General features: G+C 41.2%; 1 protein-coding gene across 5 annotated transcripts in view; it reads right to left on the reverse strand.

The window, feature by feature from the left end:
• Nucleotides 1–8,911: 8,911 nt before the first annotated feature.
• The window catches only part of capn5b (calpain 5b), a 30,683-nt gene continuing 21,238 nt past the window's right edge, over nt 8,912–18,356 (reverse strand). For 2 of the 5 annotated variants that reach the window (XM_070917192.1, XM_070917191.1), the window contains 8 exons: nt 17,340–17,533; nt 15,080–15,157; nt 14,248–14,443; nt 14,044–14,166; nt 13,751–13,947; nt 12,847–12,968; nt 11,553–11,683; nt 8,912–9,094 (listed from right to left, as the gene is read on the reverse strand). In XM_070917192.1, coding sequence (XP_070773293.1) covers nt 8,912–9,094; nt 11,553–11,683; nt 12,847–12,968; nt 13,751–13,947; nt 14,044–14,166; nt 14,248–14,443; nt 15,080–15,157; nt 17,340–17,533 — 1,224 coding nt within the window. Of the gene's footprint in view, nt 9,095–11,552; nt 11,690–12,299; nt 12,312–12,663; nt 12,715–12,846; nt 12,969–13,750; nt 13,948–14,043; nt 14,167–14,247; nt 14,444–15,079; nt 15,158–17,339; nt 17,534–18,356 lie in introns of all 5 variants that reach the window. The other 3 variants (XM_070917189.1, XM_070917188.1, XM_070917190.1) reach the window with 3 other exon arrangements.

Consider the following 18,356-nt stretch of genomic DNA (forward strand, 5'->3'; position numbering starts at 1 on the left):
CACTAACGTCAACAAACGACCGGCACCCCCCAAAACACAGAGTCCAACACAACATCCATGTAGCTTGCTCGCTAACATGGACAATTAATCAAGACTCTTGGGGCTAATCTGGCTGGTAACTTGGCTCGCTTGCCGTTTGCAAATCACTTTATCAGCTAACGTTATGAAGCAACCAATGGCATGAAATGATCCATGAAAAGTCCATCTAGAACCTTTAACACACAACTAGCTTGATTGATGATTAAGTGAAAATACTTTACAGAAGCCTGTTTTCCTTGAATATTTGCTGATAGAATTTATGTAAATTCTTTTCATGGATTTGCTTATACTTATATATGTTGTAATTGTACATATTTGATGGCACACTGATGTGAAGTCTTTTGTTCAAGTACTTGACGATTTATGTTGAAAATCAAGAGACTTCTCAGTTATATAAAATGATGACAAAAACCCAGAATAGGTTTTCCTGTTTTATTTCAAAGTCATGCCACAAGTTGACATTAAATACAAAAGAAAAAATAATAATTTCAGATTGTAGCTATAAAATAACCACAGTGTAACCGAGAACCAAAGTCAACGAACACGCATTGAAAAAGAAAAGGAAAGCTCACGCTGAAAAGAAAACACTGACAAGCACACAGTACAGAACATACAGCACGGCTCTCTGAAACCTAGCTATCAGTAAACATACCAGTTTGGAACAGAAGGTAAAGTGGATATATAAAATTAACAAGGTTATAAAATACTGATAAAAGATACTTGTTATAAAGATCGTAGCATCTTCTAGAAGTGTCACCATGCAGTAGGTATTCCAGTCTCCAGTTAATAAACATCAGCAGAAAAATACAAGAAGAATCACAAGCTCATTCCTTGAGTGGACAAGACTCGATATCCGATAAAAATGTCAATGACAAGAATGCAGAAGGTTTCCGGTGACCTGGTACGACGGAGTCAAATTCAATACAGTCTACAAAATGCTGTAATTGAGATAAACATAACACCTGGTGCACTCTTTCTGGAGCTCCGTCACCGGTGTCTTGTAACATTAGACACATGCAGCAGTATCGAAGTTGACGAAGCTATAAGATCAGCGGGCAAGCGAACCTCAGCTGCCATCATGTCATTGTTCTGTCTAGAAGTGAGAAACGGGACAAATAATCATAAAATAATTTACTTTTCCACTCTGAATCTCACATATTTTCAGTTTTGTATCACTCCGTGTCCCGTGATACCTCGTTAGCGCTGTGCTAAAGGTGTCTTTTCTAAGAGGTTTTAGGGAAGAAAACGACACGGGAACACAGTCTGTCACACCTGAAACCAGATAATGTGATTATACCTCTGCCTCCTACTGGCAATGGGTGGGAGGACAAACTGAAAAAGTGGTCTCGGATAACGTACAGTAGCATATTTAGCTAACCCTGAGGCTAGTATTTCCACAATAATAAAGAATCTTGTCTATCTCAAAGCAGAAATGATGCCAAGTCCAGCATATATTACAAATGTTGAGCTGATTATGAATATGATCTGGATAATACAACTGATCGGACCAAGTTGGACCAGGTCTGTTCCAGTCTGGGTCAGTTGGACAGTCAAACAAAACGATATAGTGTGTGACATGTTAAGAGTCTAGTCTTGAGTCTTCAGGTCAAGTTGCTGCCAGATGTTCTAACGAAGATTTTTTAAAATATGTTCAAGATCGACATTGGCGAGGGAGATGCAGCTCGCAAATAAAACAGCTTTAAATTCAAGTTAGCTTTGTTTTTACTGTAGGCTATAAAGTCTCACCCAAACTGTGCTTTTTATTAAACGTTTTGGTCTTTACAATGCAAATTGCACCGCATATAAACAGTGCATATCTGTAGTATATCTGTACTGTAAATATGAAGCTGGACACTGGAAACAAGGGGAAACAGCTAGCCTGTCCAAAGGTCACAAAATCCACCTTCTAGCACCTCTAAAACTCACTTATTGACATGTTGTGTCTCATTTGTTAAATTCGTACAAAAACAAATTGTAAAAACGACAAATCAGTGTTTGTACAGATTTTTTTTTTTTTTAAAAAGGAGTAAAACATGTTCATTCGTGAGCTTAAGAGGTGCTGGTAGTCAAGCTAACCGGCTGCTGGCGGCGGCTTCATATTTACTGCACAGACACAAGAGAGGGATCCATCTTCTCATCGAGCTCTCAGCAAGACGGCAAATTAGCGAATTAGCAAAGTGTCTAACGTCTTCTTTGTGACAGGCTGTGTTCCTCCATCATTCTTCCCACAAGGTAAGACACCTTTAGCATACCGCTAACTCTTGCAGGTGCTGGTTTCCGTGAAAGGAATAACCGGAAGTTGAGCACATAATTCACGCAAGTTATCATGGGGTTAGGAATAAGGTGAATAATTCACTTGACTGATCACTAGAGGTAGTGAACAACAACATCTTCCTCTTGAAATAAATGTTTAGAATATACTGTATAATATCCATCAAAACATGGATCCCATAATAATAACTGATAAGTCAAGTTGCTGCTACTTTTATATACATACTGTATACTGCAGGTTACTGAATACAAAATATTAGAAAACTGGATACAGTTTTAATGCATGCAAGTGTGCAACATAAGCCTTCTACTTCACACAGTATGTTTATCAAAGTAGCAACAGCGGATTATGTTATACAACACTCAAAAACAAAAATATATATTCTGTGTTTCGTAATGGTGCGAGCAGATTTGAAGCGGTTTTGCTACATGCACTGGCATTTTTGGATTCGTACAAAAGTCACCACCGTTTGTGAGCAGTTCAACTTCATTCGAATGGTTTCGTGTTCTTAAAACCTGCTTTGGCTTGGCCGTGCGGAAAATATATATATATACAAGAAGCAGATAAGCTTTATAGCAACTGTCAAAAAACCAGTCAAGGTCCGCACACTCCAACCAAGCCTGGTGGTGGTTAACAGTGAAAGCCGTAACACTTTTGGCAAAGAATCACAATGTGCAACAATTACAAAGAGTAACCATAGCGACGTGATGAGGATCACAAAACAAAACAAAAAAAAAGACAGAGTAGTGGAGAAGAAAAGGTACAAATAAGTTGAAAGGATGACTTCACCTGTCTTACATTTGTCCAACAGTTAAATAGCAAACATGTTTACGATGTACAGTATGACTTCATCACCCACAAATGCATCCCTTTTCAATAGACCATTCGTCTTTTTGGCACTCCTGTGGCACATGAGTAGAAGCTTGAGGAGGAAAGCCTTGATGAGATTTCACATTGAGCTGGACACACTGTTATTTCGGCTTCTTACTCTTAATATTACTGCAGGATTGTGAGCGACACGGTGACTCTGAAGCCCAAACACTCGCATATGTCCGAGCTGTCAGGTGGGGCGTCAGCTGTTATATTTCTGTGCCGCATCCATACAAATAAAAAAAAATAGGGAGCCACGAAATAACACAACTGGTCGCTGCTGAAAACCTGATGTGAAACCTCAAAGTAGAATATGTTACTGGGAAACTCTGGAGTATAAAATCTATGATGACCGCAGGAAAGTGCACATTGTCAAATAATAATAACAACATGGCACATTCATGAATACTAATTCACTTCTTGTCAGCCTTAACCCCAATGTCCACTGGACGCATGGCCGCTCTTTTCTCCACTCTACCTTTACACATGGAAGATGCGCATGAAATTCACTTGTGGACGTACATAAGTTTACTAAATGTGTAAGTTAATATTCAATGATGCATTTTCATTCGCTATTGTCGTTGGGTATATATTGAAGATTAAGAGTCTACAACCATGCAAGCAGCTCTGGGAGGCTGACTGCAGTGCTTTGAGCTACAAGCTAACGTCAGCATGCTAACATATTCACTATGACAATGCTAACATGTTGATGTTTAGCATCTTACTGTGGTGCATTAGCATGCTAACATTAGCTAATTAACACAGCTGAAGCTGGGGGTGGTGCTATTAGTTTTGCAGGTATTTGGCCATTAAATTAATTTAACATTTTGACCTCGTGATGGAGCTACAACTACATCCAGTGGACACGAAGGGGTTAACTGGGATGTTCATACAACCTCTACTTCTTGTGACATAACAGGTAAACACGGTCAACGGATTCATTTACACAAACTGCACAATTCAAAGAACTTGGTCTGGCATTTGCAATAAGGAACTCAGGACGTGTTATTAAAGTTTATGGACATTTGTGCTCACAGTTCAATGAATTAGCTCCTAATGTAGCTTGCTAGCTGCTACATGGCTACCTGATTACTGTTCAAAACTCAGCTCGAGTCCATGTAGTAAAAACATTTGTCAAACATTGATGCAACAGCTTATAGCACACGAGTCATATTAGCTACTGTATATAGCTAATGTACAACACTTTGGAGTAATTCACTCATGCTTGCTTCCCATTGGTGGCTTATTAACACTGTGTTTAGGTTTCTTTGCCCTCCTCTGCTATGGCACATCCAACCTCGTCACATGTTGTGGTGTCACTTTGTTCTGTATGAAAATAAAAGTAAACTAGAATTCCATCACACAAATTTACATGGAATAAAAAATATAGAAAATATACCTACTGCCATGAATAAATGTTGGCACTATTTCACAACCATTACAATGGCACAAATATCACTTTAAACACTGATTGAAATTAGACATTAAGTTTGAATTGGCATTCATGAATGTACCATGTAGCGATTATTAGCCTAAAGTCATTTTTGTGTAATATGATAATATTCTAATTGGTTCTTTGACAGTCCAATCAGCAAAATAGACTAAATTGTGATGTAAAATATCCACGTTAACCCAGCAGGGTTTGGCAACAGGCTGCCGTTTGTTGTTGTTATTAATACAATGATATCTTTCCAAAAAAGTTGTGTGTAATTTTAGCAGGCCAAATCAGGGTTTCCTGTTTTTCCTGTTAGTCTTTAGTTGATACCAGTGTCACCAAACCCCAGTTTCTGCCTCTAATGTATAACCATTACTATCGAATCACAACGCTAAGCATCAATATATATATATATTAAACTAATAAAATAATCAAGAAGGTCGTCTAACAAAACTTACCACTGTGTGGAAGTGGTTTCCACAATCCTCCAAGACTCTTCTAACCATCGGGATAAGAAAATATTTGGTTTGCTGAACAGTTGTGACTATATTTCCTATCCAGGAAGCTGGAAATGTCTCCTTGCCCTTTTTTGTGCAACACAAGAATGCATTATTTAGTCTGAAAATATAAAAGAAAGTAACATCAAAATAGTCAGATATAAGTTTGTGCGAAACGTCTTTGACAGGCATCTGATTTTCCCAAGTGAGCCTTGTGTTCATTTCTTATTAAAAACTATAATAATTTGTAATATCATTGTAAATATTTCCATTTTATTTAAACGATATTGTTGGTTGGAATTCAGGGATGAATTAATGAATTTGTTCATTTTGTTAAGAGGATGCTGCAATATGATCATTATGCAAGATTCACAATGGTTTTTTTTTATGTTATTTTCTGGCTAAACCAAATTATGCATGAGGTGCATTTGTGATTAAGCCAATAAAATCACAGCATTACAGTTACACTTTTGTGAAAAACCTTCGTAATGCCCTTCGTACATTAGTCTTAACATAGTAAAGAAATGTACTGTGGACATCAAGATAACTACTGTACACAGCACAGTCGTCACTTATGACAATACCACTCTTTCAAAAGTGCCGAACTTCATTTTGTTCATACTGGATCATCCAGATGGTTAGAAGAGTCTCTGAGGATTCAGAACAGCTGTAAGTTTTGCTAAAAGACCTACTGGATTTTCAAAGATTGCAGGATATTTATCGGATGCTTAGCTGTGTGACTCCAATGTAATGCTAAAAATTGGTAGGCACAGACTGGGGCTGGTCTGTGTAAGCCTTCATTCCACCCTCAGTTAAACATTACTAGCTGATTCTGAACATATTCACAGTATTGACCTGGGGGGGTTAGAGTTGTGCACTCACACCTGGAAGCTGCTCTGTATGATAGCTGGCCATTACGAGGCTTCACTGGTGCGGTTAGGAGGTCGGTGCCTTGCACGAGGACACTTCAGCAGTACTCAGTGAGGGAGGGAGGAGGGCTTCTTTCTTTCCCCACCTGGTCCGTAAATAAAAGCCAGCAGCTATCCAGGCACACGCTCACATGTCTAACCTCACACTGCTTGGCACTACAGTTTCTAACACCGTCCGTCTGCAAGATAACGCGACATTTTCCAAACTCAGTCTTGTTACGTTTCCTGTCCCTCCGTCAGACTGAAAACAATATAAAAGAGCACAGAGAAGATAAATAGCACCTAAATAGTAGTCAACAACTGCTGCTAATGTTCACAGATGCTAGAGGCATTATGAATGCATCACTGTATTACAAGACATAACTGTTTCAAACCTGTTGATATGATCAGACTGACATGAGGTGCATTAGTGTAGACATGCTGACTGCCCAAAACTAGCATTTCCAAGACTTTTGAGATAGAAAGAATAAATATATATAGTAACAATTGAACAGTACAATACAAGGCCATGAACATATTTGGAAAATAACCCATGCAAGACACATTTATAAAAGATGCTGTACACAAAAGTGTGTGATCAATTAAATGCCATGTGTGACAGTTCAAGTAATGGAAAAAGGCGCTGAAAAATCAGGAAAACGGACTTGATAGTTTGAGATTAGTCCACTAACGTTTGTCTTACATTCAAAGGAAATGTCTTGATAATGAATGTAACTTACATTTTCAATTCTTATTATGAAACACAGGAGAAAAAAATAAAGACTAAGACAGACCCAAAAGTCAGTAAGACTTGGAATGAAAAGTCTCTGCGATGATATTGCACTTTTGAAAAACAAAAACAAAACACAAGTTGTGATTTTCTGTCTGGGCTTCTGTCACAAAACGAGCTAAAAGGTCAAATTGGATGGCCACATGATCTATGCAAGAAATGCCGTAGTTCATCAGAGATAGATTTAAATGTACCAGTGTTGGTTCAATATACAAAAGCCATCTGAAATCCTTCGACAATCACTGAACAGTTCATGTCCCGTGTTGTCTTCCTGCTGTGGAGGCAAAGCCAGGACCAAAGCGATGGCACAGGTTGATTGGCAGGACGTCTCCTCTGATCTCCCTCCTCTTTGTCATCCTTAAGCGTCTTTTTCCCGCCTTAAAATGAAATAAAGTGCAAGGTGTGTGTTCCCCTAAAGGGCTCTTTTCCTTTCAGTTCACACCTTTCCTCAGAAATCGTTTTCTCCTCCAGATACAACGTGGATTAATAGATATACATTCGCCCCAAGCACTCCCAGACACTCCCATTCAGAGCAAGGCTGGATCTAGCAGGACATACACACACACACACACTCTCTCTCTCACACACACACACACACACACATACACACATACACTCACGCCCGTTCTGTGCCAACATCAGAAGCACAGCTGCTGTCTCTCAGGGTCACGTGGCATGAGTCTTCAGCCCGGGCCAACAGACTCAAGTCAGAGGAAGCGTCAGGCAGTGGTGTTGCCGTTAAGAGATGATGTGGCACAGGGGGTGGCGGTTTGTAGCTAGGCTTAGCCCAGGCCGGGCCGGGCCGGGCCAGGCCAGGGCGGTCTGAAAGGGACTAAGAGAGCGGAGGGTCTGGCTCATCTTTGGTCCCATAAAGCACTTGATTATGTCAGGGTGAATCTTTGCACTCCACTAGACTGGGAAGGTGTACACATGGCACATGGGGGGGGGGGGGGGGGTCAAAGAGGACTGGTAGCACTATCAGAAGCACCGGCTGCTAAGCTACGACTGGAGACGTGCAGCACAGGCAGAGAGTTTAGTTGTTCTTTTTTAAGCCATGCAGTTTTGAGATCGTCCATAGCAACCGGCAGAAAGCGTCACGGGGAGTCTGAAATGGTACTAGTGATGAAAGACGGGAGGCAAGATTTCACACATGAGCGCGCTCACAGAACAACACAGAAAAGCTCTCAGTAGAGGGAGAGAATAGCTGCTGTTGGCTTTCGTTTGTAAAGTCCACAGTAAAAAGTGACAGACAGTGCTGCATGCTCTCCAAAGCACCGGCAAACTGGTGAAGACTTGAGGTGTCTGGGTGAGCGGACCGGGTGGGACGATTATCCACAGATATAAAAGAGTATACATCATGTTAATATATAGGAGATAAAGACTGAAACTGTGACAAAAAGCGGGGCGTAATGTTCATTTTAAGGAACAGAAATAGAGGCTGTGCTAACACTGTGGACAGCTGATGGAGAAGATAAAGAGTATTTAACATAACCCCCACCCCCCGCCTCCTCAAGGTGGAGAGACAGACTCAACCTTAAGGCAATGCATAGCCCTTGGAAACATTGGCACATGCATGGAGAGCGCAGAAATGTCTGCATACGCATCATATGTGCATGTATGAGTGTGTGTTTGTGTGTGTGTGTTTGAATATAACAATACGCGGAAAGAAGTTTGTAGATTAGCGTCTGACAGATAAAACTGAAAAATCAGTTAAACTGCAGCTCAGTTGTTGGAGATTCTGGCTACAAAATCTGCGATGAAACCTTATTTTACTTTATATTTTTGACAAAAAAAAAACACTAAATAATGGACAATTTTGGCAGGAATGTGTTCAGAGATATCAAATGTGAATACCAAATATTGTCTATGGACACCTTCCATCCAGAAATATAAGTACAGGCCTTCAAAAACCCATGAATTTAAATGCTGAAGCAAAAGAAAATAGGGAAACAAGTAGAGACACGAAGAGAGCGCAAGCAGCAGAAAAAAAGACACAGTGAGCTCCCGCGATGGTTGGAGGATGAACGGTGAACATGAGCGCCGGGCACGATTGAACGCCACCTTTGAGTGTTGATCATCATAATTACATAAACGATCGCATCAGATGTTGGTGAGCGTGGTCGAGGTGACGAGGCGCACAGTGAGCGTGCCCGGGAGGTCGTTGTCCTGGCGGCTGCCCTTGTCGCGGAGGTGAAGCGTGTGCTGCTCCTGCCGCTCGTTGGGGTCGCTGAACAGGATCACCTGACCCAGGAAGGTGTCCACGATCATGTTCTTGTTGTAGATCTGTTCGCCGCTCGTGGGAGGAAGGCAGAGATCCGAAAGAAGGCCGAAGGAGAGAGAGAGAAGACAAAAGGCAATAAGCAGTCACAACTAAAGAAGAAAACCACAGAAGGAAAAACACAAGGGGGACAGGAGGTAGTGACACCAGAGAAGAAGAGTGGAAGAAAGTGCTGATGTACAGGAGTTTCTAAGTAAAGTATTAAGTTAAAAAATAATAAGCTGTACTTACAGAGCACTCTTCGAAAGAGAACGAATTTATATAACACTTTATATTTGATTTATAAAATATTGAAAATCTAAAAACAGATGAGTGCAGAACAATAAAACGGTTGGAGAAAATAAAGTTCAGTCAGAAATGACCAGGACCACATGGTAGGGCTGCAGCGATCTCTTTAAAGCAGATCGGGTATCAGCCAAACTTCTCCACATTAAATACAGTTTTCTGTTCATTTACAGCAGTAAGATAACATGCGTCGCCACTTTCTGCATCTGAAATAAATGCATTTTAATGTGCAGGCAGTGGTAGGCCTTTACCGTGAAACCGCAAGTATTGACTTTGACTATCATGTTACCATAAAATTGACCCCATATAGGTTTTTCTAACAGTAGATTTAGACACTTTCTTTCAATGCAAAGGCAAGGACGGAATACATTTTATTTCGTGATGAGCAATCCTTGATTAAGGAGAAAGGCTCAGGGAACTACGTTGTCCAGCAGGTCAGTTTTGGTCTCAGGGAGAAAGACAAAGCCACGTGCAGGTTAAGTGGTTTGGAGAAGAGATGAAGAAGCATGTGATTACACTGAGGGAAGTCTTTTAAGTGTGTGAACATGGAGGACTGTGAGAGCAGCATCAACTGTTTGTACGGTCTGTATCTGTTCACAACACCTACAGGACTGACGAGGGATATATCCTTATAAGTCTTGTGATTATAAATTACATTTTCACAATCCTAAAAAAGCATGTGTGTGTGTGTGTGAACGTCACTTATAGTTAGGAATTGATCTGCAGTTGGAGTTGCATTACAGTTTGACACAGAGAGGTTAATAGATTTTACATTTTGGAAAAAAAGGAAGATTAGTGCCTCCCTATTACAGGACCAGCCTCTCCACAGAGCAGCACACTGCTGCCTCCTTTCACCGACATACAAATTATGCAATTTCACAGGTCTGATTGAGTAAATGCAACATCATATTACCGACAATAATTCCCTAACAAGAGCACTGGCTTACACATACTGCCTGATATTGAGCCTGTAATTGATTGGTCCTGGATGTTCGACAAATGTCCTAAGCAGCACCACTCTCATGTGATAACAGCCAGACACACAGAGATGATGGAGGGAAATTGGATGAAAAATGCAGGTGAGAAATATGGTGTTAGGGTTCAGGAGCTGAGGAAAATACAGCTGTGTATGAAAATGAGTGACAGCCTATAACGCTTCCACGGCAGGAACTTTCCTGTGGGAGGAACATAACATGCATTTTTTTACCAGAGGAACAACAGATTAAATTTAGTTCCAGGTGTAAAAAAGTCCAGAGGTAGAGCTTTAGAAAGATTCAGGAACTTTAGGGGTTGAGTCTGCAGGGCTGAACATTTTCCGATTGGAAAAACACAGGCGCCGCAGCAACTGCAAGTTGTGTACCGCTTCATTCACAAGATAAGAAAGTAGTGGGAAGTACTGTTAATATTAATTCATATTAAAAACAAAGTGAGGGGCTTTCCGACTGGATTAAAACACAGTGAGATAAAGAGAGAGAGAATGAGCTGAGAGCATGAGAACAATTTACTGATTGTTTCATCAAGGTTGTAAAGTGGAAATAAGTAACCACCAAACACGGAGCAGATCATCTAGTTTTCTGGTGTTTCCACCTGCTTTTCATTCATTCATTACATTCAACTCAAACATCAGAGTCATGCAACATTAAATACAAAATAACAACAACAACAGGATGACTGCGTTGTTGTTTCTTTGTGTGTTAAAACGCTGTTGTAATTCTTTTTTAAATCCATCAAATACAGTGGAAACTCCAACAGGAATGCGAAAAGGTGACATTTTCCTAGTTTGGTTCCTGAGTTTAAGTCCTCTGGTTGCATATTAACTATGGTAAGCTGGATAAACATATTCTTCTTCTAGGTTAAAATGCGGATCACAGCCACACAAGGCGAATACTGCCACCTACCAAGCAGAGAGTACACTAACTATCAAATTGAATGCCTCCCCTCCTACAATTTCAGACATTTCTCCTGTCTCTATTAAGAAAGCTGTGAAGTTCCTAACAGTCTTTTGTCCTGTTGGTTTGGCAACAGCAGCACAATAAAACATGCTTGCGGATATAATCATTGTCTCAGATGACTGATCTGGTCCTGCTGATGCCTGACAGCTACCATTCAGAGGACCTGAGCTGCTACATTGTGGTTGCAGCCATCATGAACGAGTGGCTGCAGAGAGTGACAGCTCACCTCGATGTGGATGCCCTCCTTGGGTTTCTTGCGGTAGAACAGGCCTTTGATGTCAAAGTTTGGGCACCGTGTGTCCTTATGAACTGGTGAACGAACCCTCTCTCCTTCACAGGTGATGATCACGTAGGGATCTACAGCTGAAGGAGAAAAAAAAAAAGTCTAAATGAGTACATTGTGCTGATAACAGACACTGTGATTACTATGCATCTGGTTTGTTTATGCATGTCTGTGTCAGATTATATGTGTTGATTAGGTGAAGAGTTTATTTACATTGCACTGTATAATTATTTTCATTATCAATTCATCTCCTGGTCATAATTTCAAAGTCGTAGGATCAAAAACTCCTGACTGTATGAACAATGTTTCAGGCCTGTGTTCTATTCTTGCGTACCACCAGATGTTCTCAGTACAGGTTTTGGTCATTAAAAAGAGCCCATTGACCTTCATTTGTATGGATGCCGGTGAGGTGCTGCTGGCGACCTCTGACCTCTGTGTTTTTCCCCCCTGAGCTACGTTTATGAATATACGTTACTGATGAAAATCTGAGGACTGAAATGTTGTTAATAAATGTTTTTTTTTGTCAATCTAATTTTGAAACGTATCTCTTCACCTGTACTACAATCACAATCAGTCACATCCTGCTCACCAGTGGTGGAAATGAACTACGTACATTTACTCAAGTACTGTACTTGAGTACTTTTACTTTTGTACTTTTACTTAAGTAAATGATCAGAGTACTTCTTCCACCACTGCTGCTCTCTCAGCAAAGCAATCTCAATATTAAAGCCACTGTGTGGAGCGCTTAAGATTTCTGACTTTGGCGCCATCCGGTGGACACTGTGGCAGTCACCATGAGGATCCGACCCGGGGATGACGGATGAACAGGCTGACAGCACTGATTTTCACTGAGATCGTCTCATTTCAGAACAATTTTAAAAATACTATGAATATAAAACATAAAGATTCTGCACACAGTGGCTTTAAAGGTGAGCGAGGTGTAAAAGTTACAGGTTTGTTCACACAATGTAAGAGCTTTAAGGGGATAAGGACTGTATACTGCAGGGTAGGACTAAATAAGTAACTACAGTTTCAGCAGATGGTGCTGTGGTACCTTGTGCTTTGCTCAGACGTCTTTTCTTATTGGGATTGAGGCAGTGAAGCTCTGTGGGTGTTCACAGGAGTTTGCAGTGCTTTACAATAAAGGAACATCATCATCAACATGCAAAAACACAATGCACAGGACTCAAAGTCATGCAAAGACACAGCTCTTATCCACTGTGTGTCGTGGTCCTACCTCCATTGGAGTCCTGTCCCTGCAGACCCTCAGCATTCAGTACATGGACCTGAGTGACCAGCTGAGGGTAGCCACACATCCCCGTCCAACATGTCTGAGGAGGCTCGTCCAGAGTCAGCTCTCTGGGAAAGAAAGAGTGTACGTGAATGTGAGAGAACTATTAAAGCCAACTGGACTTGTGTACTTTCGAGACATCTGTTTTACATTCGTGCTTCCAACCTCTGTTTCTTTAACAACATACAAGACAAGCAGATTAGTATGCAGACACACAAACTTAACAACACAACATAACCCCTTGTCCTGGGAGCTGAAATGAGAGCAAAAGTTGAAACTTGACCTTTTTGGGAAATGAAGTCAGCAGCTGTGCATGCAGCAAGCACAAAGAAAAGTGGGAGTTTAAACACATTGAAAAGGATAGGTTCACGATTTCAAAGTCTGCCTTAAGACAATCGTCAGATGCCCATGAGTAAATATTTTCTATGACTACGTTAGCATTGTGACTTGTTGAAATGCAACAAAAAAAAATCTATCTATTGGACTTAAAGCATTTTATAGTGCTATATTGGTTGTAAAACACTGATTAGTATGCTCGGAAAGCTAGCTATCTACCAAGTCTGCTAGAATAACACTATCACTAGCATGATGGGGAGCCAGCTTTAATAACAGACCCGTGCACACTGGTCATTCTGTTCTTATCCAGACAATCAATAATATAGAAATAAAAGCCTCCAGTACGTCTTTTGTTCACACAACTCAACTCAACTCAACGCAAGTCCAGGACTTGCATCCAGAGCGTGCACACTGCAGGTAGACCTACAGTATGTGACTTTATTCTGACACATACTCATACTCAGGATATTCAGGTCGTTACGCTACGTGTTCAGTGGTAAGATATCAGATTTACTTGCAGTCTGAAGGCACATCAGTGAAGACACGGAGCAGGAAGTCGCCCTGCTGCCCGGGGTCAAAGGTTGTGGGAATGATGACGTAACGGCCCTCCTTCAGCTCCTTCCTGAGGAAGACGCAGCGCGAGTTGATGTAGATGGAGCCCGCTACTTTCTGCTGGGCTGAGTGCATACGGTACTTCCGATTTAGCTCCACCTGCAGGATGAGAAGACATTATAGCAGAAGTCCACCTGAGGTATTCATTAGTTTATGAACTGCCGTGCGTGTGTTTTTGTGTGTGTGTGTTTCTACCCGGTGAATATCAAAGCCAATGGCGAGGTTTTCCCCTTTGCCCTCTTTGGGTGTGGCTCTCTTTTCTTTTTGCTGTAAGCAGATCAGCACCTCGTCCTCCACCTTCTTCACATCAAACACGTACTGGGAAGAGAGAGGGGGAAATCACATCACACTCCAACACCGGTCACACATCCCTCTGTAACACACACTACCTCGACTAACCTGAGGGTTCTGCAGGAAGGTGGCCTTGTGATTGATGCAGCCTCCGGACCGGTTGCGAAGGGGGTCCTGCCGGTGGACCCAGGAGCCCCTCATCACCTCCTCCTCCCAAGTCTTGTGGATGCTCAGGTAGGAAGTGTTGATGAGGCGGCACAGGATCAGGTCAGTGAAGTACTGGCAGAAGTCGTCGAACGTCATCCTGCAGGAGGGCAGGAAAAGGAGAGGAGAGAAGAGACCGGAGAGAGTGGATACCAACTAGAGGGAAAAGCTTGAAAGAAGAAGTCTTTGAACAGGTACAAAAATAGAGGAAATGAGATCAGGAACAAAGAAAAGGGTTACATGTTAAAGCGAGACTAGGATTTCTGGTGCTGACATAGAATGAGATGAAATGTTGACCAATATGTGCTTCTGAAAAACAGTAGCATAACTTACTTGATAATAATCATTTGACCATTTTAATGCCAAAAATCCCCCAAAATCTGTTCAGTGTTTCCTCTAAGACTTTATGTTAGTGTGGAAAAGCCTCTTTAAAGGAAGAGTTTTGGGAAATACGTTTATTTACTTTCTTGCTGTTTGATGGGAAGATCAATACCACTCTCATGTCTGTCCATTAAATATGATGCTAACGGCAGCAGCTATTTAGCTTAGCTTAGCACAAAGACTGGAGGCAGGGGGAAACACCTAGCCTGGGTTACCATACACAACCAGGACAGTATTAATCAATTAGTCAATAAACATGTAATCATCCTTTCATTTTTACAATGCCAGCACCACCTTAATAAATGCGTCTACGTTAAGGGAACAACTAAATCGTCAGTATATTTATGGTTCTCACCAGAACTCGCCGTCGTCCTGCACGGTGACACCAAGCTTTTCTCTCTCGCTCTTGCTCACCTTGTTCCACTCCTCCGAACTGCAGTGAACAAAGACATGAGAGCAAACACACACACACACACACACACACACACACACACACACACACACACACATATAAGACAGAAGATCATAAATAAGTAAATGTTAAATCTCTGCACATTCTCAACCCTGTAGTAATGCCTTAACTGCGGAGACAAGCAGGCCTTTATTTGAAACAGGCTTATTTTAGAGGCAAACCTTTATTTCTTATTTCACCTGTTTTAGAAGAATGTTTTCTGATCTGCACCCGTTTTAATTTGCTGCAAACACACTTCCTCCATGTTTACATGTTGTGTGGATAAATTGGGAGTAATTGTAATTGAGTTTTTTTTACAGGGCTAATTCCATCAGTATAACAGCGTTATGTCGAGGTCATCACTCTGCAGAGTTTCTCTTTTGAACAGAAAGAAAAATACTGTGTTCAGTACTTTCCAATCACAGTCAAACGTTTCCTGTACAAAATGTTTCATAATAAAAGTCTTCCAGCAGCTCAAAGTTTATAATACCCCTCTGTCCTGGTAGGCTTTTAAGAAAGGAAGTGTTGAGCTTCTTGATGCTGCCACCAACAGTTGGTTTCAGCGACCATTTTGTCAGATATGTGACCAAACAAATACTGACAGACATCTTTTAGCTACTCCCCAAATGCCCTTGTTGGAGCAACAGCTGTTGTGTTATTGTTGTGATTTAATAGAATTTCAGTTTTTCTATGATCAGCTTACTGCTAACCAAGCTAGCCACTATACTAGCTTTCTGAAGCTAAAGCAACATCCTAAGTAACTGTTGAATTACTGTTTTGTATTTTAACAGATTAGTTGCCGTGCTGTACTTCCTAGGGAGACTTAATGTCGATCTTTTACTGGTGATCAACAACAATCGCGCTTGTCTTCAACTTCGCATTTTTGTTCATCAACAAACAAGTGAAGAATTAATTATTCAAAACACTTTTCATGATTAGTAGAATATAGATATATATTAATGGTGGGACATTTAGCTGTGAATCTTTTAATAATCATAATAAATGTGAATACAAATTCTCAGTTACTGTATCAAGTTCAGATATATAAATGATGTATGTGTCTATCCCTCACGGGCACGATTATGTTAAAGAGTCTACTATGTTTGTTAGTGTGAATCATACCTGAACATCAAGGTCTGTTCTGTATTCACTGCTCAGGGGAAACGCGGTCATTTACTGGATGCATTAGCTCTGTGTTTATGTCCCACTGTTTATGATTCACTGACGAGCGTCCACATCTCAACAGCCTGTCAGACTCCATTTACAGTAACAGGTTTTATCAAAACATGAATAAATCATTCAGTGAGAGCGAGTGAATGATTGAGAAAGAGAGATGACTCGCGTCTCTTCAATAACATGTTTCTCTCTTTTGGCCTTATCAATAATTCAGACTCCATTATGATCCAGCTTTACCACCTCCCTGTTTGTTTCACAGAGCCTGGTCGCTAACAATTCAAAGACCACATGGAGGAGTAATGCAGAAAGTAAAGCTGGAATGAAACACCTGTTTTCTTGGAAGAAAAGACATCTTTGTCCACCTGATTGAATGGCCACTTGTGCAAACCAGTCATTTTGATTCACCTAGACGTTTGAACTGAAGGGTTAGTCAATTCAATTTCAGCCCGTCTGTTTTGGGAGGGTCTCTGGAAAATGATATCTGAGCTGCACGGACTCTTTGATATTGTTCTCTACAAACAAGGAACGCTCCAGCAGGGCTGAATTCAATCATTCTTCTTTGCTCTGTGGCCCATTAGCTTGATTGCATCCCTATTTTTCATTGTCTACATGACATTTCCCGTTGAGCAGCTCCTCGTCTACGATGTGGGCATTACATATGGGTGGGTCTGTGTTCAGTCGTTTGTTGTTTGCTCATTCATCACATGCAATCGCTTAGAAATGTGGAGAGACCAAGGAGACCAGTGTGCTTTGTCATTTTAGAAATTAATTTAGTGAAATTGGTTAAATTGGTGCAGGTCACAGCAAGGTCACGTACGAAAGGACAAATACATTCTTTGTGTTACTCTGGAAATGTTCCACGTCCGACTCACGTAGACCACCGCATGAAATTGGGACAGATGGATGAAAGAAGGCTCAATGAGACAAGATAAGATTAGATGAGCTGCAGTAGTTCATCCACACCTGTAGGTGGCAGTGTTGTGGTTACCTGTCGCTCCAGGGGCCGCTCCACTCCTTCTCTCCCCAGGGGTTCCTCATGCGGATCATGTGCAGCTTCTCCGATTTGAAGAAGGCCAGCAGTCCGTGACCGAGCCGCACTTTCCGTACGTCAGTCACAGCGTAGGCATGGCCTTTGACCAGGCCACAGTCCAGCCGAGCCTCCATGTCCTCCACCGTTGTTGCCTGCAAAACAGGAAAACGGGGAGGTTTAGTGGTTGAAAACAGATGCTTTTGTGGATCTCTAGAATATGTAAAAGAGGGAGGTTGGTATAGTTCCCTGGGAAATTACAAACAGGTAGGTGTTTGGAAAAAAGGCACACAGGGACCCTGTTGCAGCTCTGCTTTTGTGTTTGTCTGGGAGCCAGAAACAGAGTTTGTGCATTTATTACAGACAGTAGAGAGATGACAGGAAACCAAGCAGAGAGAGATGAAACAAAGTTCCCCAGCTGGACTCGAACTGTGGACGTTGCAGTTCACTTGCACGGGGATGCACCATGTTGCTTATATTGTGCAGCTGTTGCTTGAAGCTTTAACGTAAAAATCTGCTTTATTACAATGTGACTCTGTAGTTTTAGGCATTATTTCTACCGGTTATGATAACATTGTTTTCACCAAGGTTATTGTTGAAATCTGGGGACTTCTAGCCTCTAGAACCAAACATTTAGCTGACATTTGCGGATTATTTTTGCTGTGCCACTTTCTGGTGTGACTTCTGCCTTCATCAACATGTTAACATGCTAACACATTAGCAAACACTTTCCTGTTTACACATCTAGCACACAAGCAATGAGCTAAAAGAGAGCTGTCTTATAAACAGGCAGGCTTTCATAACGGCACCAGAAAGCACATTTAAGGGAGGATTGTTTTGTTGTTGTTGTTGTTGTTGCCTGGCAAACCACACACACTGAAAGAGTTTTCGGTGAGTGTGTGTGATTGAGCAAATGAGAGTGATGTGACACTTTCAAATTTGAGCAATGCACCATTTGTGAATGGAGAGCTTTGGAAG

Source organism: Enoplosus armatus, chromosome 13, assembly GCF_043641665.1.
Source record: "Enoplosus armatus isolate fEnoArm2 chromosome 13, fEnoArm2.hap1, whole genome shotgun sequence".
NCBI lineage: Eukaryota > Metazoa > Chordata > Actinopteri > Centrarchiformes > Enoplosidae > Enoplosus > Enoplosus armatus.